Below are 26,639 nucleotides of genomic sequence, written 5' to 3'. Positions count from 1 at the left end.
TATGTGCCAAGACTACCCAGAAAACATACCGAAAGAAAAGATGTGTTCCACTTGCCATGTCAAATAGTATTCCACGGTATCGCAACACTTGAGTACTGAGTTCCGTCGCGCGTAATCAATGATCTGCGAAAAGGGGACGTCGTCTGGTAATTAAACGACGTCACAGGGGGACAACCGATCAGAAATATCTTGCTTTCGCCCCGGCATTGGTTTGGCTGCGGCGCTCAAGCGAATTTCTCGATGGAAAGTGACGATAGAACTCACAGGATGTATGTCTACCGTGGACGATATCGCCGCTATGTAATCAGCGCTCAGCCTTTGGGAAACGATACATCCGAATTGAACATCGGAGACGAGTCACTTACAAGTCAACATTCCCATCACAAGATCATACAAGCAAGTTTTGCCCAGGTCCGAGAAGACCTGGGACCCATAGATCTGAAGGTACCGCGTAGGAGAGCCCAGGAGAGCTGGTGCCTACTTGGAGGACTCTCACCAACATCCTAAGCCGACGATCAAACCATGTACTCTTGCCTTCCTGATAACGATCGAGCACATGGAGATTACTGAGACAGTCCGCCCGCTTGAGTTACTTAGCCAGTGTCAGTATCCCCTAGGATATTTTGTCAATCATGGAAGAAAGACAGTTTCTTCCTGCGTAACTTACTCACCTTAATATCATGATCCCATAACACAACCACAGCGTGCACAAACATTAACGGACATCAGGCAAGAGAATAGGTCATTCCAAGATCATCCACTACGATATAGTAGGTACTACGTACAGGCGTACAATATATCACGAAGTCGTATTACAGGCCAGAAAACAAGAAGGCCAAGCGCATAAATGTGAATCGCGTCGGAACAGCTCAGTCAATCCATTGAGGCTCCACCTTTAGTTTCGCCTTGGGCCAGTATTTTCCACCTGTAAGGTTATCCGCCTCCATGCGAATCTTGACACTCCTATGGAATTTGATGCCATGGCTTTGGCGCTGAATGTGACGGCCGCGCCCCATGTTGATCCTTCAATCAAAGTGAGTGTGATAATAAATAAAGCACAAAATGACGCACGTATACTCGTCAATCAAATTGTTGCTCTTGTCATCCTGGTAGTGAAGCATTTGTGGAACGACCTCCAGAATCCACCAATAACGTGCAAGGCGGAGTTGGTCATACATCGGGCAAGTAGCGTCAGCCAAGTCTTCATGTTCCTCACTCACGAATGCAGAACCGTCCGTATAGACGATCATCGCAGGATCATCGGTGACAATTTGAGGCTTTGGAGTCAAACGGTCCTTGATCGTCAATTTCCCCGAGCCAGGAGATGGGGCAGGCGGAGTTTGATATATTGGAGGAGGTCGAGGCTGCCTAGCTACGGATACAGGGTAGAGCGTCTTGGGATCCATGCCAATTTTTGTGAACATGTTCCGGTGGAAAATGATGCCGATATCAAGCTTGAACAATTCTCGAACCATCCACCGAAGCGGTATGCGAGCTAGGCTATTGCGGGTACCGTTCGGGACAGAACCTCCGCCGATGTCTGCTTTGTGATTAGAACTGCACTTCGCCAAAGACAAGGTTCTTACCGCAATGACACCCAGCAAACCAAACCTCTTCGACGTCCGTCTCCCTGATGGGATCCGCGTCTGCAGTTGCAAATAATTGTTCCATTTGATCCTGAGACTCGTGATGGTGATGTGACTTCTTGGTTGCTTCGCTGTCTGGGCTATTTCGACTGTGGAGTTCCTGTACTTTCGGGAGAAGCTTCTTGAAGCTGCGAGGCATGTGTTCACGTTGAACACCACACTTCTTGTGGTCCTCGTTCGCGCGTATCCAAAGACTCGGCTTGAAGCGCCTGCACATTGCAAATTAGATGGCGAGTCTCTGAAAAGAAATTTGAGACACATACACCCGATGTTCGTCAAGAGAAATTGCGTGACGGAAGTACTTGATACTGTCGTTCGCCTTCGTAAATGGGAGTCGTGTAGGGATGAGTCCTACTGAGCTGACGGTATCCCTATTCACAAAATGGAGTTTAGATCATAGCTCATTCCAAACCACCGTCACGAACGTACCAAACACCAACAAATTCGATGTCCACGTTGATGGAGAAGGCCTTCTTGAATTTAGAGCTTAGTGCCCAGCCTTCTTCGTCATCACGGCTGTACATATTGTAGGCAAAAGGAACCTGCTGATGATTGCAGCGGGGTAAAAGTCCGACTTTGTGAATCCTGCAAGTATGGTATGTTGGAGCTATGACCGCCAACGATTTGGGAAAACTTACATTCCAGCAAGCGCGCGCGCCGTGTATGCGCCTCTTGAGAACCCGAATATGCATATCTTATCACCAGCGTCATCTGCAAGAGCTAAAATTAGTCGCATCACGTGAGGAGCGCGTTCTAACTTTACAATTCTGCATGAGAAACTCGTATCCTCCTATTTGAAATTAGTAACTGTAACGTTCAGAAGATAGAAGGAGTTAAGTATGACTGACCCATCACATGAGCGTTGAGATGATTCCCAATCATCATGTCAACAGTCTTGGAAAGCTTGGCCATCGCGGGTGTAGCAATTTCCGGTATAGTGTACGTTCCTATACCGGCCTATGGTATGTCATAGGTAAGCCGAGTTCAGGGTCCAAATACTGTTTAATATTACCTGATAATAGACCATTTGCAGAGCGGGACTGTCCTTGACGAGCATGCTGAATAGCTGGATGATGTTCGAGTTCTGAATGGCCAGTCAGGATCCGAAGGACACTCTAGGAACAAACTGCAACATACATCTGTATCAAACTGTTCACCGAGGATTATCAGCCATTAAGCGCTATAAGAAAACGATGTGCGCTGACCTGATCACCGGTTCCATCACTCAACAGGACAGTCAATCAATGATGAAAACGCTTTATCAAGAACAACGTACAAACACAACACCAGCGTTCTGTTGGTATGTGCAGGAGGTAGAATCTCGTCAGCCAGATTCAACGTATCTTGCCCGCTGGAGATTGAAGAACCATTCTGATTTTGAGGATAGTCAGTGAACAACAGTGGAGCGGGTTGCGGCTTCGCCTGCAACGATGGCTGCATGTTTTGTTCCATAGGGAGGGATGAGGTACAGTCCGGATGGCCTGGCCTGGTATCTATAGTTCTGGTGGCTTTTAAAGAGCCGGAAGGGCGCAACATCAAAGCGTATATTATTGGGTAGGAAAAGCTTCCGTGGATCCTTCCACGATGGCTAACCACACTGGTTCTCGCCTCTCTCCCGGACCGAGTAACGACCGATTAATTGGACCCTGGCGCTAGTCTCCTCGATATTGCCGGTCCCGAATAAGCGCAGACGTACGTCTGACAGTCGCTGCTAGTAATGGTATCCATCATACATAAACGGCCGCTGGAGTATCCTTGAACAAAAGTGCAACACCAGCGCGAGATGTCATCAAGATGTAAGGATGTAAAATGTCTGCAACAGTTATAATTTTCTCAGCGCTACTTCAGCGGCGTTCACGTGCACATAGCTTTAATTTGCTTCCTAAAGAAGAAGTGCCAAGTTCTAAGGCCAAGGCCTAAGGCTTATAGCCGGTTTATTTCAAAATTAATCCCTTATGTAGGAAGGAACCTCCTCCTGGTCTAGTAGAGAAAGCCGACTCCCGAGCTGGAGGCATTGACAATTCAAATTCTCTGAATCCGCTATGTAGGCATTGTCAGGTATCCGAGGAAAGGCAGGTCGTGCTTAATCTGTTGATGCGGTATCACATAGTCTCGCCAGTAGTAACGGCGAAGTATATTCTAAGACAGGAGGGAACTTCGAAACGATGCTGTATCACGTTATAGAAGCGATGTGATATTATATGAGACAAGTCAGGGTGTACACTGAACTTCAAGCTTGCAAGTCTCAAGCTCTCTAGATCGATCGGAAATGCGGCGGCAACACCCACCCCATGCACCAGAGGCGTGCTCAGCTCAAGGCTAGCCCCATGATAAGCCACCAATAGCCCTGAACCTTTTCAGAATGGCTTCTGTAAAAGATAAGGTTCAGGAAGTGCAGCGTAACATGATCCCACTTTAGTGGCTTATGTGATTGTTCGGCTTGAGCTGAGGAACTCATATTACCACATGATGAACGCTGTCACTATCGAAATGGTTAGCTCAAGCGCCGCACTATTTCAGTGGACGGGGCGTACGAAGGTTGCAACGAAATCTTTCACAGGATATGATATGCTAGCATGCTCCGAGTTCGCCGTCCATTCAAACAGGTAGGCCAAGACTTCTAGCGCATCAGCGATCCTGAGGACAATAGCCTCGATATCCTCCCAGCGGTACTTGAACAAATATGTTGATCAAAACGTACGCGCAATGACAGCTATCTTCTGATGGGCCGTCCAAGTTTAAAAATGTACTAGCCATTTTTATATGTTATTGGAGCGACACCGCAAACAGTCTCTCTGAGAGGCGCATATAAGAGAAGGTACTGCAACAGTCAGGTATTAAATTCAAAATACCTTCATGCTTTCACTTATTGCAACATCCTGTGTTGTAAGTAGACGAGCCTGAGGACGACCGCTTGCCAGAGGTCTTTGAACAACAGACCCATATGTGACTCGGAGTCGTGAGAGCCAATGCACTCGATTGATTGTTCGATGGCTGTTACCTGTGTGCTTCCCAGCCTCTGGTGTATATATATCGACTGTTTCCATGCATGATGATGGGGGTCGGTCGGCAGTCGTTGTACCCAAGTGATAACGTCCCGGGCGATCATGATGGCGCGTGCTCATCAATTCGTCAGCGGGTGCCGAGGGCTATGTAAATGTTCAAAGTCCTGCTTAGTCATGTCAAGTTGTCAACGATTCGCGCTCCTATTCTTGCTTTCTTTTTGCTATCATCGTAATGACCAGGACAACAGAGTCGAAGAATGGCGAGCAGAAGGAAAGGAAGAAACCTGGCAGAGTACCCACGTCTTGTGCAGAGTGCAGAAGGTGAGCTTTAATTTGGCTGAATTTAGACGACATGTTTGACGAACCCAGTTTGTGATCCATTGCTCGTGTCCCTCATTCATTCAGACTCAAACTTCGCTGTGATCGCAAGGTTCGTGTCCTGTTATGTACAACGTACTACATATCAGACCATTGCTCACTTGATTGCCATGTAGGTTCCATGCGAGACCTGCGTAAAGCGTGGCTGCTCCACAATATGTCCTAGTGGTTTGCTCTTCCCGTCATTTATAAGATATCTCAAGTCTCAAACATCTTCAGGATCATTGACAGCGGGAAAGGGCAATCGGTACGCGGTCTTTTTGTTTCCTCTCTCGCTGTTCTGAGATCTGCACAGCCTTGTGCTCGCAAATACAGAGGAGTTACACAGCAAAATCGAAGTCATGTCAACGCGAATACGTGAACTTGAGGAAACCCTCCGCCAAATGCACTCTAAAGCATCCGATCTACCTCATCCGCTACTTTCAGATACCGATACGGTCATCTCAAACGATAGTCCAGAATCCAGCTCAAGCAGTAACTTTCCAGAACAACAGCCCCAACCTTCGAATAAGGCCGATGCTGATTCTGTTATAGATGCATTTGGTAATGCCAATTGAACTTTGTGGTTGACGCACGTAGCTAAGTTCGGTTATAGGCACGCTCACCATTGGCACTCGTGGAGAAACCATTTTTATGGGCGGCACCGCCCGTTCAGAAGTAAGTTCTACATTCAGAAGTAATGAATACCTGCTGAACATCCTGGTAGTATCTCATTCAGGTAGGGTCCGTCGTGACCGCTTTGCGACATTTGTGTGACGTTTTTTTTAGCCACCTCTGAAACAACAACCAAAGCCTCCCTTTTCTGAAACCTTTCCCCGACTTTCGAAACAGATTCTCGATGCTTGGTTGCCTGGTTCTGACTGTGTCCCGAGTGATAATGGCCTCTGGAAACCTGTTTATTCATATCTACCTCCATTGTCAGAGGCGGTCCGCCTCAGTGAGATTTACCTTGAATGGGGTAAAGTCTTGTATGTTCATGTGCTCGTGACAGAATGATGCCTAACCACTCCTGCCAGGTGGACTCCCCTGACACGATCGGAACTTTTTGATAATATCCTTCGAAGTGTTTATCATGCGAAGTAGGCTTATTCTGCTCATTCCATGTCATGCTCCTGAGCAGATGTACCCAACAGATGTTACGAGGAAATACCTGGCTCTCATGATCTCTCACTCCTGTTCAGCATATTCGCTCTCGCCACCCTCTTTGACTTTGAAAAGCCATCTTACGCCGTGGAGGCACAGGAGTATCATATTTTATCGCACGTGTCGATGCACTTTACTTCCCCCTGCACGGAAACGAGCGTCCATACTCTTATCGCACTGGTCTGTTTCTTCTCTGAGCGAGAAATTAGCGTGCAGATGCTAAAATTCACATTAGCTGCATATTGTGCAGTACCTGGAAATGAGTGACCTGCAGATGGATTCAAGTAGATCATACTTGTTCATTGGGTTGGCCGTAAAACTTGGGTATAGGGTTCGTTTTTTCACTCCACGTATCACAAGTCTCTTATTCATTTTCCTAGATTGGCGTTCGTACGTCTTTCAGGCTACTCGCTCGGTTTATCTGGGACTGATGGCATCTTCAAGATCTTTCTGGTGCTAGGTGGAAACTCAGCGACGCTGTTGTTCAAAAACGTAGCTCCGTCTTTTGGCAGATGTTCATGTTGGATACCTGGATCGTGCGCCATCCAAATCAGTGCTGTAATTTCTTCCTCATGTCGTATATTTCAGAGTTTCTATGCTGGCCGCCCACCGAACGTCTCTCCCGATTGGATCGACACTCCTTACCCAAATGATGATTTCGCTGTAGTCAACGACAAAGGGGAAAAGGAGATGAGTGGTATGCGTTTCTTGTTATTGTACTTTACTGTCCTCACACATCTCCTTAGGACATATGTGGTCGTGGAAATTTTCGCGGCTCCTGCACCACGTAATGGTCAATGCATTTGGAGCCAAAACACCCACCTACGGCACGATCCTCGAACTCGATCGGAAAATCCGCGATTTCCCTGTCCCACCTCATCTCCAGCCCCGCTGTCCTACAAGCGAAACTCTCACAAAAGCCGCGATTCTCCAGCAAGTCCAGACGTCTTTTCTCCTCACAAACAAGGAAACTAGTGGGTATATGCATCTATTCTTATCAGTCCGTGAAACTTATTTGCGGCGTGTTTAGCGTTGTTAAATATCCATCGACGATACTTCACGCAAGCTTTGGAGGACCAGCCCGATGACCTCTTGAAGCATAAGTACGGCCCCTCGGTCATGGCGATGTATCGCTCTGCATGGCGAGTGATAGAAAGTCACTCGCATGCAGCTAGGAAGATTCCGCAAGTGATTGAGCGATTAGGTCTGTTCTGGTCACATGCTCTATCCGCCGCCGTGAGTAGTCCTGTTCAACTCATTAATTGGAGTGCATGACGACGCGTGTCATAGATCGTCATGTGCATGATCGTTAATCGTGCGCCTCAATCAAACATAGCGCCTCCTTCATTGCGCGAGCTTGATGTCGTTTATGAAGTATTCCAGAAGTCAGCGCCTACCTCAAAGCCTGCCGCTGTGCTCCTCGTAAGCATCCTCTCTATGCGTTCAATGCAGACCCCTCATCCCGCGTCCAGGACTCAATAACAAAAGTCTGGAAAAAAGGCCACGACGCTGTTGATTACCCTCTTTATGACGATCACTCCAGCTTATCTCGCGCCGAGCTCGATCGCCTTGGCGGTGGCAAAACTCATCTAATATCCCAAACGAGCCCTCGGTCTAGCGCCTCACCACCGTCTGTCCAACCTACACCATCAGAAGCCGAGTCAAGCAGCTCGTCCCAGTCATGCAGACAATTTACATGGGAAGGACAGGGCGTCGGATTCGATATACACCCGCGCATCATGCAGGACATGCGCGTCTTTGACAAGTTCGAGCAACCACCGTTCACTGCGGGCGGCTCTTTTGACTCGCATGAGTCTTTCTTCCAGGCGATGAGCGACGTGCAGTTTAGTGGGTCGAGTGTGTATGGGGCAGAGATCTATAGTGGACAGCCGCAGGTGCTGAATACGTTTCATCCGGCACATCCATACAGCGCCCCGAATGGGATACAGGAGGTGCCGGTGCTGGATGCGGCGTGGCAGAGCTTTGTGGAGCAACTGGGGTTTTGACTACTACTGTCAAGATGAACTATGATACTTACTCATGAATGATACTGCTCACCGCTTTTGCGCTCACTTTGTCAGAGGTTGGTTTCGGTGCCGAGGCATGACAGGGAATGTACAAGTGATGAGTACTGAGTACTGAGTGGTTGAGGAACCATATTACCTACAGAATGATTGACGCCAAGAGGTGTGCGATCGAGTAGTTCAAGACACTAGCCTGTCGTAACTTGGGTACCCCCTACGCCTACCGTGACAGCGTGATGACAGCGTTACCGATCATGTAATTTAGCCATATTAGGTAGTCGTTCGTCGTACAATGTTAAGTCAAAATGAATCAATTCAACTATCGCAAAGCAAAACAGACAGCTGCAGCGTGAAAACGAGTACGTATGCGACTGGAATAGGTGCGTAAAGTAAGTAATCAAGCACTAAGTACAGCAAGAGCAATCGGAGCAGTCGGAATGGTCGTTCGAGCCTTCTTTGATGAACGGGATGAGCCTGCTTGTGCTCCAGCACGTTTGGAACCAAAAAAACTTACTGGTTCTTTCAAAACGACCTCCTCGGGAGTGTTACTGATGTGAATGATGATTTGATCCGTAATGCGTCATTTGATAGGAATCGTCCTCGAAGTCCATGATGTATGCAGTTTTGTCGTCGTTATTACTTGAAGCAAACCATGAGTCGTAACGTGTAAATTGATGAGTCGTAGAATACATAATGAATGAGGTTTAAGAGAGAGAGATGCGAGTCGTTGACGAGACGCGTCGAATCGATATTGACGCGTCGTATTGATATTAATCACTCACGTGTTCTCGAAAATCACATCCAAGATCTGACATTTAGCAGGTACCGTCTTTACATGCTCGTGTTTCATTAAGATAACTATCTAAACCTATTCTACAGTAGTAAAAACACCCCCTTTACAGTACTCGCCTAACGATTTTACGATGATTTGAGGCCGCTGGCGAGGAACTCAAAACGTGTCGCTCGTAACTTCATGTGGCTATGTATTAAGGTTTTTTTGCTTATCTAATGTTGAGCTCTGTGTTCGGGATTTTGCGAACGCACACCTCTTGCTTCTTCCCCACCTCTTAGTCCCTTCAACAATCGAAATCAACAAGCTCGTCCCCATGGAGTCAGGACAATCAAGGTCACAGGATCTTCCTGTAGCACGCATACCGTTCACACCGGCGCAACGTCAAAAGCTTGATCAAGCCATAGGCAACACACTTTCTTCCACTTTTGTGCAGATGATTCAAGACTCAGACGAGAACTCGAGTCTCGTAGTGCAGGATTATGCTGCGGTCATCTGTTGCGCTTTAGTTGTGACCAACCATGCACTCAGATGCAACCACATGGAAAATGTGCTCGATAACGATAACTCCCCGGTTGAGACAGTGCGACAACATCCTGAACTATGCAAGATAGTCCGCACCGCCTGTCAGACTGGCTGTTTTTCCACCATATGTGACACAGGTGTGTTTGAGCCAACTATATTAATGCATTTCTGCTGACCGTTACTGACAACACAGAGATATTGCAGATACCCAATACTGGCTCACCCGTGTTGGCCGACTCGGGGTTTACTCGAGGTCAGTTTTATCCTGTGATATCATCCACAGTTTTATCTCATGTTATTCTAGAATAGGGGTAGGTGTTGCGCTTTCTTTTTCTCTTACATAATTTTCCGCAAAGTTCCAGCCACATCGTTTATTGTTTATCCTTACCACATCTTCAAATCGTACATCATGATAGTTCCGATAGTGACAATGATAGCTATCAACATCAAACACTATCGCTGTGGTGCATTTCTTTTATGCCTTATCTAAGTTGAGTTGTGTTCACTTCGATGAAAAGTTTTTACTACCCCAATCCGAATATCAAGCACGACGCACTCAAATCTCAGAGCCTCCATCCTGTAAGCAATCGTTTCATTGGGTTTCAGCGCTAGCGCTCAGCACGTGTGGGAATATTTCAAGTCAAAGTTGTACAGCGAACATGTGTAGGTCACAGCTTCACTGATTCCACGAACGATGAGTAAGGACTAGAAGTGCTGCATATAAATATCCGCCTGATGGATGACCGGTGCCATTCAGGATCATCATGATTGGTTTTAGGTTCTGGTAGATACATGAGACTGGACACGGGACTGTGAATGTGCCAGTGTACATCCCCAGGGCATCCTCATCTCCACCATGGCTATTGGAAAAGGCATGCCGCTCGATAGTGCTGCATTAATGTCAACAGTTATCGAAGGCATTTTATACGGTCAGTTATGTAATGAATATGTTCGTCCATCCCATACTCACGTTCTTCAGGCTTATCTGTCCTCATGTTTATTGGCACCATCTGGGCGCTGATCCATGAACGCCACATGCGGAGCGTCAATCGTCCGATCACAGCTGTGGCCGTCTTGCTGTTTGTACTAAGCACTGCGGTTAGCTTCTCGCCTTACTATCTGATGTCATACGCTGAAGTTCTCCAAGCACATGGTCGTAGACATTATTCGAACTGAAGAAGGACTAGTGCAGCACCGCAACATATCCCAAAGCGGGCCCGGGTCGGAGGCGTTCTTCACAGAAATCTCCCGAGAAACTATTGTGATCCACAATGCAATATACGTTTTGCAAACTCTACTCGGTGACGGGGTGGTGGTGGGTTCAATCATATATTTCCCATTCTGAAATTGATATATAAGGGCTTTTTTGGAAAAAGATTTATCGTTGTTATGTTGTTTGGAGAAGCATCCGGGTCATCGTCTTACCCAGCATGATGTGGTGTAGTGTCGCAGGTAAGGTTTCAAATACACATAGCAAGTCGCGTGCCCTGATGTTTTGAAGTGACCGGTGTGTGCTCGATCTACAAATTTTGGCATGCATCTATCATCTCCGGAAATGTCTTCGGCCTGCTGGTGATTCGCGATTGGATCTCGGCGTTCTATGCCTTGACACTTGCGACTAATTTGTTGAGCTCAGGTGAGCGCGCTTCTGCTCGTGCGTAGTATCATATCCTCATACCAATCCGAATCTGTTCAGGATTACTGGTGTACCGCATCTGGAAAATAGAACATAATGTTGCTAGCAGTCGCACTACGAAGATCACCACGACGAGTATACTACGCGTGGTTATGGATGCTGCTATTTTATACTCTATAGCGCTCCTCTGCACATTAATCGGTGTGGTCTGCTCGAACAATGGATCGCTCGTTATGATAGACATGGTGATTCCACCAATAACATATATCATCGAAGAGTACTGACCTTTGTTCAACCAGCTTACGTCGATCATCTCTATCACATTCTATATGGTGATCATTCGCATTGCGATGGGTAAAAGTACTCACAGTCACATTTTGAGTGTCCGTCACGGGTCGGGCAGTGACACAGATGGAGGAAACTTACAGCATTATGCCCTGCCTTTGCAGGTGCATATATCCCAATTCACCCATGGTGATGGCGCGTCGGTGTACAGAAATGGGAATCTGGACCGACCATCGACAGGCAAGTCAAGATTTGTGGAAGGGGCATCTTGCAACGTGTAGTCAGATGAACGTGTTAGCTTCATACGGAAGTTGATTGTATTTTTAACAATGCCGGACGATAACTTGGAGCACGATAACTTGAATGACTTGTATGTATACTGCATTAGCAATCAATTATTTACTTCGTAGGATGTGGAGAACAGAACTGGACTACAATTTCAACTTACTGTGGGCAATTAAGATCTAACCTGCTGAGGATGGCTGTCGTGACTCGGTGCTTGGTGAAGGAGTAGTAGAAGGCACACAACCTCTATCACGTATACAGTCGTTGTGCCATCATAGGAGAGTTCAAACGAGGATGTGGCACAAGAGATGCAAATAATCCATTGCTATCTGATTTGTACAAACAGTAGGCAGAATACGGAATGCACGAAACTATTTGGCTAAAACCTGCAGCCATCCTTTTGACCCGAAACACTAGCACAGTTTCGAATGCAGAAAAGTCCGGAATCCGTGAAGCTTTGAAGGCTGGTGGGCCATGGTAGCTTCACAGCGCAGAATTTACAAGACATTACGCTGTCAAAAGTGATGTAAGTTCCCAGTAGAGTGTAATGAAAGAGGTCGGTGGTCACCGAGTAAAAGGAGTCGTCAAAATGAGACGCATGCTGCGAAAAGGACAGTTAGCAGGTGCACAACGAAAATGGGAGTTCGAGTTGACCAGTAAAAAATGCGAATGGGGCCTGTAATGATGTGACAATAACGAACTGAGGTGTGAAAAGCTGTGTCGATGCATTATACATTCGTTCTTATCATGATGCAAGCAACATACTGAGGTTATAAGTGTCGTCGAGCTCCGCAACTTCAGATTGATGCAATGACTCACCAGATCTCTCCTTCAAGATATGCATCGTGCATCAGGATCTTGCCAATGCCAGTGAATCAGGATCGATATCGTGTTTCAGGCTGACACATTCAGGGCTGTGGTTGATGGAGGAGACGGAGAAGATGATGAGAGATAATTCAGTGTCCATAAACATACACGCACGCACCACAAGATAATATTTGTGTCGAGACTTACAAGCGACTAACTGAAACACTGAACTCATCCGAATAGACAAAAGCGGCCAAGCAGAATCACAAAGAACATGATTCGATGTCAGGAACATTGCGAGGACGTGTAAAAGGACTCAGAAGGCTGGCATCCTTGCCAGTACATATGGTAACCTTGGAGGTAACTAGCAGGGGACGTCGACGATGCATATCAAAATCTAAATGTAAGTGTCTTGGTCATGATTATGTAACTTAATATTCAAAGTTCTTCGAAGTTGAAATTTAAAAAGCTATGTACCTTCTAGATCTTCGAATCAGCATCACATATCAATTTGATATCATTCAGCACGTAGATTTGATGGTGCACCCGACTAGGTGTTTGCCAGATATGAATATCAAACACTATCATTCATACCTTCAAATCGAGTCCAACGCCAGTGGTCATCTCAGGCTCGATGAACAGTCGCCAATACTACTAGCTACATCGAAATATCAACCACGAAGCTTGTGAATTCCTGTAAGCAATCATTCCGTTTCCAAGCACGTATGGGAAGCAACGTTCGAATTAAAGTTGCATAGCAAACACGTTCAGATAACAGCTTCAGCCGTTCCGCAACTGATAAGTAAGGTCCGAAGCGCTCAATATAAATATCTGTCAGATACCTGCTGATTCAATGAACACGGGACTGCAAATTTGCTAGCATACATCCCCAAGGCATCATCTCCGCTATGGCTATTGGAAAAGGCATCCCGCTCGATAGCGTTGCATTAATGTCAACAGTCCTGGAAGGCATTTTATATGGTCAGTATACGAATGTGTTCCTCCATCCCATACTCACCAAGATAGCATTCTTCAGGCTTTTCCGTCCTCATGTTTATTGGCACCATCTGGGCGCTGACCCACAAACGTCACATGCGGGACGTCAATCGTCCAATCACAGCTGTGGCCGTCTTGCTGTTTGTACTGAGTACTGCGGTCAGCTTCTTGCCTGGTCATCTGATGTCACATGCTGAAGTCCTCCAAGCACATGGTTGTAAGTATTATTCGAACTGAAGAAGGACTGGTGCAGTACCGCGACAGGCCAAAGATGTTATTCGCAGAGATCTCCCGAGGAGCCTTTATGACCAATGGTGCGATATTTGTTTTGCAAACCCTACTGGGTGATGGGGTGGTGGTAGGTTCAATCATATATTTTCCATTTTGAAATTGATATAGAAAGGCTTTTTGAATAAAGATTTATCGTTGTTACATCGTTTGGCAAACCGTCTGGGTTATCATCTTACCCATCATGCTGTGGTGCGGCATTGCAGGTCAGGTTTCACATACACATAGGAAGTTGCATACTCTGATGTCGTTTCGAAGTGACTGGTGTATACTCGATATACAGCTTTTCGCACACAACTGGCATCTACGGACACGTTTTCAGCCAAACGACTCGCGAATGGATCTCAGCATTTTATGGCTCGACGCTTGCAACTAATTTGTTGAGTTCAGGTAAGTGCGCTTTTGCTTGTGCGTCGTGTCATATCCTCACACCAACCCGAATTTGTTCAGGATTACTGGCGTACCGCATCTGGAAAATCGAACGCAATGTCGCTAACAGTTGCGCTACAAAGATCACCACAACTGGTATACTACGTGTGGTCATGGATGCTGCCGTTTTATACTCCATAGCGCTCCTCTGCACATTAATCGGTGTGGCCTGCTCGAACAATGGAACACTTGTGATGTTAGACATGGTGATTCCACCAATAATGTATACATACCATTGAAAATCACTGACCTTTGATCAAACAGCTCACGCCCATCATTTCTATAACTTTCTACATGGTTATCATTCGAATCGCAACGGGTAAAAACACTCACAGTCACATTTTGACGGCTCGTCACGGGTCGACCACAGGCAGTGAAAACGATAGAGGAAACTTGCGGCATTATCCTCTGAAGCCTTTGCAGGTGCATATATCGCAATTCACTCACAATGACAGCGCGGCGGTGTATAAGAATGGGAATCTGGACCGACCGTCGACGGCCAAGTCGGGATTTGTGGAAGGGGCATCTTGCGATGTGTAGTCAGATGAACATAATGACTTCATATGAAAATTAGTTGTATTTTTGATAGCATCAGGCAATAACTCGTAGTACGATTTCTCGAATCACATTGTATTTATACCGTGTTGGAAATCACAGAACAAGACTACAGACTCGACTTCTGTGGGGAATTGAAATCAGATTAGATGTGGCAGAGAATGCGATATGATACATTGGCTGGTATAGTGGGTATACTCGGGGTCAATGCTTTCTGGTATCTACTGAGGATGGCTGTCGTGATTCAGCATTCGAGGAAGAAGGGGTAGAAGGAACGTAGCCTTCATCAGGTACCCTGAGTCGTCGTCTTTGATGGTAGCACCCGATGCAGCATTCGGCTGTAACTGGATGCACAAGACCTGCCAGTGAGATAGACATCGAATGAAGTGAGGAGCTAAAAAGACTCAAAGGCCCACAGCGTGATTATGATGACGTTGTAGATAGAACTGCTGGCGAGAAGTATGCGGTCAGAAGAGAGTGCCAGACCACCGACGACATGAGTGCCCGAGGTCCTTTGAAGGGCGCCCCAATGGTTGGCGCGTGACCCCTCAAGGTCATGACCAAGACCTATGTCAGGATCGATGTGTTTTCTGCTGCACCGTGCTGGGTCAAGCTGTAGGCCATGTCAGTCGTATTTGCAAGACAATGACAATTTGAAGTTGGTAAGTATGCCGGTTGAATATGTGGATATGGATATGGATATGTTCGAGTGCCAGTTGAATTGAACTTGTTCGACGAGAGACGATGTGCTCTGTCTACAAGAATATACCAATGGTATCAGTTCGTCAGTGCAGAACGCAGATGTGGTATTCGTGTGATGACTCACCCTGAGAATGCTAGTCAAGACGAAGAGCAATACCATCAATGTGTATGATGGGCGAGTCTTGCCTTATCTTTTGACGCTCGTCCTCGAGGCTATACATTGCATGTACAGCATGTCCCATCCCTTTCTGGCTTGTGATGAAATTCCTGTATTGCGCCAGCCTCGACGAAAAAATATCGATAGGTTAGCGCTGGTGCACGGTGTTTCAAACTTTGCGCAAGACTTTCCACCTGCGAAGTTCAAGTGTATACAAGCAAACGTCCGAATCCTTTTGCCCTTTAAGGAGTGATCACTAAGCTACCAGCAAACAGAAATACACTGTGATATGCCTTACATCCTATAAAAAGTACACTATGCATACAAGCAGATTCCAATTAGCGAGGGGTCCGCGATGAATTCATCACAGTACCATTCGAAAAGTTAATCTAAAAGCAAAAACACAGCTGGCTGCTTCCATGTTCTCCTGCATTGGTTCTGACCTGCCCTGCTGTGGTCGGCTGTTGCAGATCTGGATTGGGCGAAGGAGGAGAAGAAACATGGTCTTCATCGGGTATCCATTCATCATTTTTGCGGCGTGGAGCACCTGCGGCAGCGTTCCGCTGTGAATTGATATATGAGCACTGAAAAGCGAGAAAAATGGGCCGCGCATACCTCTTTACCCTGCGCGAGAGGAACATCAGCAATAGCTGTGGATGCATGATTTATTTGAAGTGACCACCAGGTTGACAGGCGGGATTTGAAAGTTGTGGGAGTGGGGGCAGAGGATTGGGTGGTCGGTGGCTGAAACTAAAAAAAAATGTCAGTCTAATGTGTGATGATGGCGGTCCCCACTCACATCATCATGCGGATTGACAATTGGACGAGGTAAGGGTGCTGTAGCAGGGAACTGCGAGGGACCGTCGAGTCAACTGTGAAGAAGGTAGATGAAAGAGACATACGTCCAGGGGATTACGGGGCTCATTGATATTTGTGCGGGTGGGACGAGTGGTGTCCGTATGAGAAGAAAAGAGCTTGCGTAAAAAGCCAAGGAAAGCGGGTTGCGGGGGCTCAATTATAACTGCTGGCGGGCGGGGGACGGAAGGTATGACTGATATTGCTGGTTTACGGCGCACGGGATGACGTATTGCGTCAGACTGCGATAGAGAATGAAGTGATTAGATGAGTAAAAGAGCAGGATCACATACGTCAAGCAGTTTAGCGAGGTGAGCGCTTGTCTGCAAGAGATTTCAGCACGCAAATCATGAAATTAATGGGTGAATACATACCTCTTTTGCAAGACTAATACTAGCAAGAATATCGGTTGGAATATCGCATATGTAGATTCTGGCCTTATCCCGGTTTGTGTAAGCCAGTTGGCGTGAGTCGGGTGAGAGTATAAGGGAAATTAGGGAATAGGGACGTTGGACATCAAATGAGGCGAGAAGTTGGCGAGACCCAAAGGACCAGAGCTTGATGGCGTTGTCATACGAAGCACTGACGAGAAGAAGACAATCAAATGAGAGTGCTAGGTTCCGGATGACGTCGGTGTGCCCTTGGAAGGAATCTCCGACAGTCTTGAGCGTCGATGCGTCATACTCGTAGATCGACATGTCGTCATCTAAGCTGAAGAAGGTTGTGATAAATTTGTCTTTTGTCGTCCAAAGTACAGGTAAACATAACCGGGTGAAGTCAGGGGTATTTTTTTCTCTAGTAACAACCAATTTCTGTGCCTGGACGTCCCACACCTCAAGGTATGATTGCTTTGAGTCGGAATTCCAACGCCAAGATGTCACCGCCAGCTTCTGAGAGTCTTCCGAGAGTCCGAGTGTGTCCACGTATTCACCTTCAAGTACGAATGGACCAGCCATGAGTTTGCCTGTGTCCAACCTCCATATCCGTATTCCGATCCCTATTCCGAATTCTGTCGCACCCGCTAGCAACGTGCTGTCCGCCGAGATATCAATGCAGCAGGTCTGACTCTCATCATGAAATGTTCTCACGATCCCCGTCTCGACCTCACACACTTTGAGCTCATCACCAACTGCAGTGACAACCCATCGACCATCCCTTGACACTCCCACCCCATGTACAGGATCTTGTAAACTTCCCGAGCTTCCTTGATCTCCTTACCCTCCCGCAGGTCCCATCGCTGAATGATATTATCGCTTGATCCGCTGATCATTTGCTTGCCGTCGGGAAAATAAGAAATGTGTGAAACGTATTTGGGCTTGTAATCGAGCGAGAACGAAAATGGTTTATGTCCCTCCAAGGTCATCACCGGTGTCAGAATCGATTTCTTTGCTGCTATACCGGGCTGTTTCGAGCTGGAAGCCATGGCGGTTGTATCCTATGGATAGTGTTCGGTGAGTTGTCCTCGTATGCGCTACGTTGCGAAGTCTCGAAAGCCGTTGTGCTTTCCCTGTCTATACTAATCATCAGTTCATCAGCGCAGGATGCTCATGTAGGGAATTCACGTTACACGGATGCTATCAAGGACGAGGAACGATACCGGCATGCATGCTATCTTTGATATATCCCCTTCATGGCTGTGCGTTGTACAGCATGTTCTTTTTGCGACCATCGCCTTACCTATCTCTCAGATCTCCACAGCAATACGTAAGAATACAGCATTGCAAGCGCAGTAGAAATATGATCATTCTGTCACCCTCAAACGGGGACAGGTTCGGATATACCGGCAGCCGAAGGTCCAATTCGGTCATTACAGTGGCTGGGCCAGTCGACGCAATAAGGGTGGGCCATGGGTTCATTGTACCCACCCCAGATTATTCCATTCTCCAATTGTAATACACCTTACATCCTGTAAAAATACATTCACGAACTAATTTTGACGCATCAAACATGTATGTAGTGCACCATACTCGAGCTAATGGGAAGGAACCAATCATTTACGATCACCTGCATAAACTTTGAAACCTGCATCAAAGGTAAAACGTCAGACCAAGAACTCACAATGACACAATAACCACTTACCATCGCCACCGAACTGAAAATCATCAATCGTCTCATCCTCCGCTTCCTCCATCTCCGAATCATCCGTGTCTTTGTCTACTACGGGAGCCCCTCCATCAATCTTGACCTCTTTCTCTTCATACGTTTCGACCAGCGGGGGCGGACCAGCTTCGTCGACGATAATGGGAGAGGCAGATCAGGAACTACATCTTCCTCTATCTCATCATCATCACTAGACTCAATAGGGTCAAGCCCAGGAAGGTGATCACTCTGCCCCTCCAAGCCAACAGCCAACACGGTTTGAACAGGTGCACGAACCTGATTGGGCGTATGCTGAGGTTGAGGTTGAGGCGATGGCACGATCTGAATAGGCATCGGAAGATGCCCATGATCTGTATGTTTGCTACTGCACCGCGCTGGGTCGAACTGGAAGCCAGAACGCTCAGATCTTAGATGTGGTGTTCGTGTGGCAACTTACACCTTCAGAATGCTAGAAAAGCCGAAGAGCAAAGTGTTATGGGCGTGTCTTACCTCCATTTCCTTTGACGCCCTTAAGACTGTGTTGCATGGCCATCCCTTTCAGGCTCGTCGATGAAATTCACGGAGAGCCTTGCAAGTTGGTTAGCGCTGAGGTTTCGGACTATGCACCTACCTTCGAAGTCCCACTGTTATTCGATTCGCTGCCCTGATCACCATTCGCAAAATAAATCATTAGCAAACAGAAACACACTGTAATATGCCTTACATCCTATAAAAATACACTATGCATACAAGCAGGTTCTAATTAGCGAGGTATCCGCAATGAACTCGTCACAGCACCGTTCGAAAAGTCAATCTAAAAGCAGAAACACAGCCGGCTGCTTTCATGTTCTCCTGCATTGGTTCTGACCTGCCCTGCTGTGGTCGGCTGTTGCGAATCTGGATTGGGCGAAGGAGGAGGAGAAACATGGTCTTCATCGGGTATCCATTCATCATCTTTGCGGCGTGTAGCACCTGCGGCAATGTTCCGCTGTAAATTAATATATGAGCACTGAAAAGCGAGAAAAATGGGCCGCGTATACCTCTTTACCCTGCGCGAGAGGAACGTCAACAATAGCAGACGATGCATGATCTGTTTGAAGTGACCACCAGGTTGACAGGCGAGATTTGAAGGTTGTGGGAGTGGGAGCAAAGGATTGGGTGGTCGGTGGCCGAAACCAAAAAAAATGTCAGTCGAATATATGATGATGGCGGTCCCTACTCACATTATCATGGGGATTTACAATTGGACGAGGCAAGGGCGCTGTAGCAGGGAACTGCAAGGGAACCGTTGAGTCCACTGTGAAGAAAATAAATGAAAGAAACATACGTCCAGGGGATTGCGGGGTTCATTGGCGTGAACAGGACGAGCCATATCCGTACGAGAAGGGAGGAGTTTGCGTAAAAATACAATGATAACGGGTCGCCGGGGTTCAATTGTAACTGCTAGCAGGCGGGGGACGGAAGGTATGACTGATATTGCTGGTTTACGGCGCACAGGATGACGTGTCGCGTCAGACTGCGATAGAGAATGGAAGGATTGGATGAGTGATTGGATGAGTAAAGACAAACACATACGTCAAGCAGTTTAGTGAGGTGAGCGCTTGTCTGCAAGAGATTTCAGCACGCGAATCATGAATGGGTGAATACATACCTCTTTTGCAAGACCAATACAAGCAAGAATATTGGCTGGAATATCGCATATGTAGATGCTGGCCTCATACAAGGTCGTGTAAGCCAGTTGGTGTGAGTCAGGTGAGAGTATAAGGGTAAGGGGAGCTTGGACATCGAATGAGGCGAGGAGTTGGCGGGACTCGAAGGACCAGAGCTTGATGGTGTTGTCGGAGGAAGCACTGGCGAGAAGAAGACAATCAAATGAGAGTGCAAGGCTCAGGATCTGGCCAGTGTGTCCTTGGAAGGAATCTCCGACAGTCTTGAGCGTCGATGCGTCAAACTCATGAATGATTGTCATGCCGTCATCCAAGCTGAATAAGCATGTGATGAATTTGCCTTTTGTTGTCCAAAATACCGAACGTAACAAGCTTCCAGTGGTATATCTTTCTCTAATGACAATCAATTTCTGTGATTGGACGTCTTACACCTGAAGGTATTGCTTCAATTTGCCATTGGACTCCCAATTCGATGATATCACCGCCAGCTTCCGAGAGTCTTGCGAGAGTCCGAGTGCGCCCGCGAATTTATCACTAAATCCGAATGGACCTGCCACGAGTTCGCCTGTGTCCAAGCTCCATATCCGTATCCCATCGTTTGACGCACCCGCTAGAAACGTGTTGTCCGCCGAGATATCAATGCAGCTGGTCCTAGGGCCATCATGAAATGCTCTCACAATCCCCGTCTTGACCTCACACACTCTGAGCTCTTCACCAATTGCAGTGACAACCCATCGACCATTTCTTGACATCCCCACTCCGTGTACAGGATCTTTGTAAACTTCCAGAGCTTCCTTGATCTCCTTACCCTCCCGCAGGTTCCATCGCCGAATGGTCTTATCGCCTGATCCGCTGATGATTTGCTTGCCGTCGGGAAAATAGGAAATGTATGAAATGGCTTTGGTCTCGTAATCGGGCGAGGGCGGAAATGGTGTATGTCCCTCCAAGGTCATCACCGGTGTCAGAACCGATTTCTTTGCTGCTATAACGGGTTGTTTCGAGCTGGAAGCCATGATAGTCGTATCCTATGAATAGTGTTCGGTGAGTTGTCCTCCTATGCGTTACGTTGCTAAGTCTCGAGAACCGTTGTGTTTTCCCTGTTTATACTAATCGTCAGTTCATCAGCGTAAGATGATCGTGTAGGGTATTCACGTTACACGGATGCTATCAAGGACGAGGAACGATACCGGCATGCTATCTTTCCTTCATGGCTGTGCGCTGCACAGCATGTTCCATTTTTATCGTCATACAGCATTGCGAGCGGGGTAGAAATTTGATCAATCGATCATATGCATTTTGTCACCCTCAAACGGGGACAGATATTTGCTTCGAATCTTCAGTTGAATTCGTGCATTCCTCTTTATGTCTGGGCCAATCGCAACAAGGGTGGACCATGGGTTCAGATTATTCCATTCTCCAATTGCAAGTACCGTAGTACACCTTACATTCTGCAAAAAAAACTACAAATTTTGACACGTCAAACATGTATGTAGTGCACCATGCTAGAGCTGATAGGAAGAAACCAATCATTCACAATCACCTGCATAAAACCTGCATCAAAGGTAAAACGTCAGACCAAGAACTCACAATGACACGACAACCACTCACCGTCACCACCGAACTGAAAATCATCAATCGTCTCATCCTCCGCTTCCTCCATCTCAGAATCGTCCGTGTCTTCGTCCACTACGAGATTACCTCCATCAATCTCTTCCTCTTCCTCTTCGTACGTTTCGACCAGCGGGGGCGGACCAGCTTCGTCGACGATAATGGGAGAAGGCGGATCAGGAACTACATCCTCCCCTATCTCATCATCACTAGACTCAATAGGGTCAAGCCCAGGAAGGTGATCACTCTGCCCCTCCAATCCAACAGCCGACACTATTTGAACAGGTGCATGAACCTGATTCGTATGCTGAGGTTGAGGTTGGGGCGGCGGCATAATCTGAATTGGCACCGGAAGATGCCCATGATGCAGAGGCGGGATCACCATCATGCGCCGTGCCGGCTGAGAGGGTCTGCTTGGCTCTAAGGACGGGTACCAGTTGAAGAAGAGGCCGGTATCTGTCATTTGCAGACATGATATAGAGGATAGGTATCGGCTGTCGTCGTATTTTGCTATGCGGCAGACGGATAGGCCAGGGCGGCGAGGTGCCTCCGCAGTTAACTTGCTGATTTCAGGGTCTAGAGATACGACAAACAAACCCTTGCGCTGCGATAGGTTTAGCGCTGGGAAGCCCATATGTGAAAGAGAGACTTACAGTTGCTATTGCGGCCTTTTCATTTGATTCTCCGAGGGCTAGATAGACGGAGGTATCTCGGACGTCACTTCTGGAGGCGCTGAAATTGAGGAACGTTGCTATATCGCTAAGAGTGACCTCGCGATGGAAGAGTCGTTCAAAGCCCGGAATCCAAATGAAGATCCCTGATGCGGTGAGGACTGCGATGTCCTTGCCCGAGGTGGATACATGGGCTGCGCACATAATGAGTATATGGTATAGATCGACGTATAGACCTTACCCGCAACAAATGTGCTCGGAGATGTGGAAGAGACGTGATATGCCTCGTGAAGTCGTTGGGGCTGGAAGAGCGATGAAGGGCACAAGACATCGCTATTATCTGGAAGCACATCCCAGGTGATGCGCTGCAAATCTTTCATGCACAGGTGATAGACCAAGGCACCACCGCCCCTTGCAAAGATGCGTAGTTGATTGGACCCGCAGAAGAAAGCGTATTGGTCATTGACTTCAACGTAGCATAGGGTCCCTAAGGTCCCATCTTGATTGGGCGCCTGGATGTTGCTGATCGTTTCAACTGGACGGGAAGTCGGCACATCCCACAAATAAGCGTAATTTGCGCCGGCCGAAAGCAGCGTTGGGTACGAAAAGCGGAATGCACGGGTCGGCTCTGGCATGTGGAGGAGAGCCCACGGTCTGAAATGGCCATGATTTGTTGGGGAGGCATGACGCTGAGCAGCTTCGTTGGATGCATTGATCATGGACTCGTCAGGCTTGAAGACCTCTGGGATTTCAGAGTCTTGGAAGTCACGGGCGTAGCGCCATACTTCCTTGCTATCATCGTGACGGTTGAGGATGATGTAGCCATGGTCATATTCGCAGTGAGCGTAATCGGTTACATGAGTCTATTTTGTCGGAATGGTTCAGGATAGGGTGGACGGGCATGTCAGACGACTTACTGTTGTCCAAAGTACGCGATCAGTATCGTAATCAGTCACGGAGAGGCCTCCATGGTGGCGGGTAGTCATCACGAATTTCTCCTTCTGGTCAACCTTTATTCTATGCACGAATTTGCCGGTGGAATTCAGCTCCCTCGCGACGGACGGAGCCTTGCCTCGCCAACCCCTCTCGATCTGCAATCGTCTTTGACCTAGCAGAGATGGTCAAAAGGTATCAGCTGTACTTGGAGAAGCACAGACAGAGTTGCAACCAGTCTATTTTCTTTGTATCTGGTTTTTGACCAGAGGAATCAGCCTGAAGATCGGTATGGGGGACGAAGCGATGTAGGATGGCTGCTTTGCGGTAAACTGCCTGGACGTTTCCTGTGATCAGACCGTGCCATGCTCTGGACACGAGCGAGATATTGCGGAGAGATTGTAATGGGAGATAGGATGCTATGTAGAGAGCAATCTCTGTAGGCAGTTCGTGCAGCATCGTTGATCAAGTCAAGACCAAGTCTCCAATAATCGCGGAGTTGTAATGTCCTTTTTATACTTTCGACGAGCCTATCGCGGATCTAGTACGTGCCACTCTTTACTTCCACAAGTCTGGACATACTCAGCCCAAACTCAGCCGATCAACTCGAGCGATATTCACCACTTGAGATGTGATCTCAGGCAGTGCAAGTTCCTGGTACCTGGTCTTAAGTACCTCTCGGTGCTGTGCGTCGGATCACTGACCACGCGCGCCTTTCACATCGAGTTGAGAAGAGTATGCCAGAACCGATTTTGCTACCCTTCAGTTGTCTCGCTGATCAATACAATAAATGTCCTGTAGCTCACTTCCGCTCAAGGCGCCTCTTCAGCAGTACTAGTATGAATGGGTTTGAACATAATGATAACGTTTGTACTGTTGGAAGATGATGATCCTGAACATATCTATGACATATGCGTTGAATTATTTCGTCGGACGTTCTGAGCAACAATCTAGACCTAGAACATTCATTCTGGACTTGTTCTGGACTATAGGCTCATTGTCACGTTTAAATCGTGTTGATTGAGGTTTATTCAGTGGCTGTGTAGGTTAACGTTCACTGAGCAAAATTTTGGAGCTTCGTCACATACTACGTAACCACTGAGATAGTTGGCATGTCTGCTCTGTGTATTTGAACATTTCCGACGTTGTTTACAGACCATCTCGTGCAAAGTTACAGCTTTTCTATGGGTTATCTCTCGCAACCAGCGCTCAAAAATCTCAAAAAATATTCCTATAAAGGTGTAGATGAGTGGGTACTGTTCCAAGTGTTCTTTCGCTGTGATACTGAGCTTCGAGAATAAGATCTTTGGTCTCGCACTATCTCCTCACGCCATACTGGAATTGGTTCATCAAGCTCTTTCCATTGAACATAGCCCCAAATACTGTATGTTATCACCACTTTGCGGTTGGTATCAGTTGGATTAATTTTGCTCAGATAACCTTGCTTGGCCTGTGCATCGTTGTTTTTAATGTTGTCACACTACTATATTATGACCCGCTTTACTTGACCGAGAAGGATGGGGAAACAGGACCTCCTCAGTGGATCTACTTTACGTGCGCGCTCTGTTCTTTGCATCAAGTTCGTATCACGCTGACCCTCGAAACTTAGATGGGCGATCGGGTTGTTCATGTACCAAAGTTTAGACGCCGTAGATGGGTGAGTCGATACCTTTACATCAGTCACTATCAATGCTTATCCAAGCGCAGGAAGCAGGCACGGAGAACGGGAATGGCCGGTCCTTTAGGAGAGATGTTTGATCATGGTCTGTGCGCGTTTCCTGATGCATGTCAACATTTAACTTTCTTTTTTTCATAGGTTGCGACGCACTCAACACTACAGTACGTTGTCCGCACTTCAGGTTGCATATCTGGCCTCATCCTTTGTGCTTTTCAGCTCGAGGTCGTTCTTGCGTCGCGCGCACTCAATCTTGGCCGTTCGTGGTGGACTGTTGCATCGCAAATAGCCACTCTTGCAAATTTCTACTTGACCACATGGGAAGAATATCATACTGGTGGGTCTAGTGCCATGTACAAGTCGTGTTCATATATTGACATGCAATCCAGGAATATTGTACCTCGGTCCTTTTTCAGGTCCAGTAGAGGGTATCTTAATGATCGTGATTATCTATGTTATAACGGGAATATTCGGTAGGAGGTTTTTTCAATTTACGAAACCCTCGATCTCACTCGCACCACAGGCCCTACATTCTGGGACAACAAACTCTTGACTTTCACCCGTCTAGATAGAATACCCCAAGTTGTTCAACACGTTCCTAACATCGGTCTCAATGAATCTTTCATGGTTTTCGGTGCTTTTGGTCTGGCTTTCAATATTGTCTCAAGGTGAATACAGCAGCAATCATCTGGTACATATATTAACGTTTCCTCAGTTACCGCAATGTCATCAAAGCCACGAGATCTGACGGGAAGTCGAGTCTCAAACCTCTCGTCTACCTCCTTCCCTTCGTCATTTCCGCGACCCTCCAGATCTTGTGGTTGTTAAGCCCCTCTTACCACGACTCCACCATCATTCACTCACCACTCTTCCTACCGTTTCTTTTCGCATGGGGCTTACAGTTTGCTCACCAAGTAGGAAGGATGATCTTGAGTCATATTACACGTGCACCGTTTCCCCTGTGGCACAACATGTGGCTATGGAGTGTTGTCGGGATGGTCGATGCTCAACTCCCGTTCCTATTTGACAGGTGAGCATCGAATATCAATGCACTGATGTTGAGGAAGCTCATTCGAGAATAGATCGCCGTTAATACAGTCAACACCAAAGCGAACGGCGGTGTTCGTCTACCTGACGCTCGCAGTTTCGCTCATCACCTATGCACGCTTCTGTGCACTGGTTATTAGAGATATCACGGAGTTTCTCGGTATCGCTTGTTTTACTGTGCGCAAGAAGGATGGAGAGGGCGTGTGGAGGGAGACGCGTGATATACAGCAGGATGGGTATGTGAAACGGCTTTGACACGAGTAGTTTAGAATTGGAACATGGAGCACATTTCTTGTCTACACTGTCGTATGATTATTCACTCTAGATCTTCGTCTGCTAAATACCATTGCTTGGACATGGCTCTGGCCCCTGGGTATAAAGACAGTGGTGTAGTAGACCGGACACCATGAATTGGAACCATGTGATGTAGGTCCCTGACCCGTCATCTCTACA

The 26,639-nt window shown here is 47.1% G+C and overlaps 8 protein-coding genes across 8 annotated transcripts; 4 read left to right on the top strand and 4 right to left on the bottom strand.

Moving 5' to 3' along the window:
- Nucleotides 1-869: 869 nt before the first annotated feature.
- F5147DRAFT_774598 (uncharacterized protein) lies at nucleotides 870-3,098 on the bottom strand (the record flags this gene model as incomplete). Its single annotated transcript, XM_041441620.1, has 12 exons — nucleotides 870-1,023; nucleotides 1,072-1,540; nucleotides 1,587-1,855; nucleotides 1,910-2,017; nucleotides 2,076-2,231; nucleotides 2,285-2,357; nucleotides 2,410-2,436; nucleotides 2,495-2,603; nucleotides 2,659-2,730; nucleotides 2,784-2,795; nucleotides 2,852-2,870; nucleotides 2,923-3,098. 12 exons carry the CDS (start codon nucleotides 3,096-3,098, stop codon nucleotides 870-872), a joined length of 1,644 nt encoding a protein of 547 aa, XP_041291933.1.
- A 1,727-nt stretch (nucleotides 3,099-4,825) lies between these two features.
- On the top strand, nucleotides 4,826-8,178 carry F5147DRAFT_746108 (uncharacterized protein; the record flags this gene model as incomplete). Its single annotated transcript, XM_041439818.1, has 14 exons — nucleotides 4,826-4,972; nucleotides 5,146-5,197; nucleotides 5,249-5,276; nucleotides 5,325-5,572; nucleotides 5,625-5,686; nucleotides 5,798-5,997; nucleotides 6,046-6,108; nucleotides 6,461-6,507; nucleotides 6,617-6,708; nucleotides 6,761-6,869; nucleotides 6,919-7,146; nucleotides 7,203-7,408; nucleotides 7,463-7,594; nucleotides 7,645-8,178. 14 exons carry the CDS (start codon nucleotides 4,826-4,828, stop codon nucleotides 8,176-8,178), a joined length of 2,148 nt encoding a protein of 715 aa, XP_041291932.1.
- A 1,819-nt stretch (nucleotides 8,179-9,997) lies between these two features.
- Nucleotides 9,998-11,786, top strand: F5147DRAFT_218248 (uncharacterized protein). The gene is made up of 8 exons (XM_041428654.1): nucleotides 9,998-10,209; nucleotides 10,269-10,440; nucleotides 10,491-10,609; nucleotides 10,659-10,826; nucleotides 10,888-10,963; nucleotides 11,013-11,147; nucleotides 11,208-11,392; nucleotides 11,447-11,786. Exons 2-8 carry the CDS (start codon nucleotides 10,368-10,370, stop codon nucleotides 11,711-11,713), a joined length of 1,023 nt encoding a protein of 340 aa, XP_041291931.1. The 5' UTR covers nucleotides 9,998-10,209; nucleotides 10,269-10,367; the 3' UTR covers nucleotides 11,714-11,786.
- Nucleotides 11,787-13,432: 1,646 nt separating this feature from the next.
- F5147DRAFT_578329 (uncharacterized protein) lies at nucleotides 13,433-14,777 on the top strand (the record flags this gene model as incomplete). The annotated part of the gene is made up of 7 exons (XM_041431435.1): nucleotides 13,433-13,505; nucleotides 13,561-13,679; nucleotides 13,729-13,878; nucleotides 13,939-14,014; nucleotides 14,067-14,198; nucleotides 14,259-14,443; nucleotides 14,502-14,777. 7 exons carry the CDS (start codon nucleotides 13,433-13,435, stop codon nucleotides 14,775-14,777), a joined length of 1,011 nt encoding a protein of 336 aa, XP_041291930.1.
- Nucleotides 14,778-15,186: 409 nt separating this feature from the next.
- F5147DRAFT_837595 (quinon protein alcohol dehydrogenase-like superfamily) lies at nucleotides 15,187-17,929 on the bottom strand (the record flags this gene model as incomplete). The annotated part of the gene is made up of 8 exons (XM_041444081.1): nucleotides 15,187-15,405; nucleotides 16,095-16,214; nucleotides 16,267-16,401; nucleotides 16,451-16,501; nucleotides 16,554-16,748; nucleotides 16,800-16,829; nucleotides 16,881-17,538; nucleotides 17,595-17,929. The coding sequence occupies 8 exons, from the start codon at nucleotides 17,927-17,929 to the stop codon at nucleotides 15,187-15,189; spliced, it is 1,743 nt and encodes a 580-aa protein (XP_041291929.1).
- A 1,801-nt stretch (nucleotides 17,930-19,730) lies between these two features.
- On the bottom strand, nucleotides 19,731-20,931 carry F5147DRAFT_218153 (uncharacterized protein). Its single transcript, XM_041428653.1, has 4 exons — nucleotides 20,237-20,931; nucleotides 20,161-20,190; nucleotides 19,913-20,101; nucleotides 19,731-19,859 (listed from the first exon to the last, which is right to left on the bottom strand). The coding sequence occupies exons 1-4, from the start codon at nucleotides 20,552-20,554 to the stop codon at nucleotides 19,773-19,775; spliced, it is 624 nt and encodes a 207-aa protein (XP_041291928.1). The 5' UTR covers nucleotides 20,555-20,931; the 3' UTR covers nucleotides 19,731-19,772.
- Nucleotides 20,932-21,754: 823 nt separating this feature from the next.
- F5147DRAFT_218151 (uncharacterized protein) lies at nucleotides 21,755-23,939 on the bottom strand. The gene is made up of 5 exons (XM_041428652.1): nucleotides 23,689-23,939; nucleotides 23,449-23,639; nucleotides 22,773-23,394; nucleotides 22,514-22,725; nucleotides 21,755-22,464 (listed from the first exon to the last, which is right to left on the bottom strand). The coding sequence occupies exons 1-5, from the start codon at nucleotides 23,921-23,923 to the stop codon at nucleotides 21,823-21,825; spliced, it is 1,902 nt and encodes a 633-aa protein (XP_041291927.1). The 5' UTR covers nucleotides 23,924-23,939; the 3' UTR covers nucleotides 21,755-21,822.
- Nucleotides 23,940-24,560: 621 nt separating this feature from the next.
- Nucleotides 24,561-26,558, top strand: F5147DRAFT_699009 (CDP-alcohol phosphatidyltransferase-domain-containing protein). The gene is made up of 11 exons (XM_041437593.1): nucleotides 24,561-24,713; nucleotides 24,767-24,848; nucleotides 24,900-25,018; nucleotides 25,074-25,121; nucleotides 25,172-25,227; nucleotides 25,281-25,303; nucleotides 25,359-25,476; nucleotides 25,529-25,612; nucleotides 25,663-25,807; nucleotides 25,855-26,169; nucleotides 26,222-26,558. Exons 1-11 carry the CDS (start codon nucleotides 24,649-24,651, stop codon nucleotides 26,439-26,441), a joined length of 1,275 nt encoding a protein of 424 aa, XP_041291926.1. The 5' UTR covers nucleotides 24,561-24,648; the 3' UTR covers nucleotides 26,442-26,558.
- The last annotated feature ends 81 nt before the right edge of the window (nucleotides 26,559-26,639 follow it).

The sequence above is a fragment of the Suillus discolor genome (genome assembly GCF_016758755.1).
Source record: "Suillus discolor strain FC423 chromosome Unknown F5147scaffold_33, whole genome shotgun sequence".
In the NCBI taxonomy this organism is placed as follows: Eukaryota; Fungi; Basidiomycota; class Agaricomycetes; order Boletales; family Suillaceae; genus Suillus; species Suillus discolor.
Note: the sequence above shows the minus strand (reverse complement) of the source record. Positions and strands in the feature narration are given on the sequence as shown.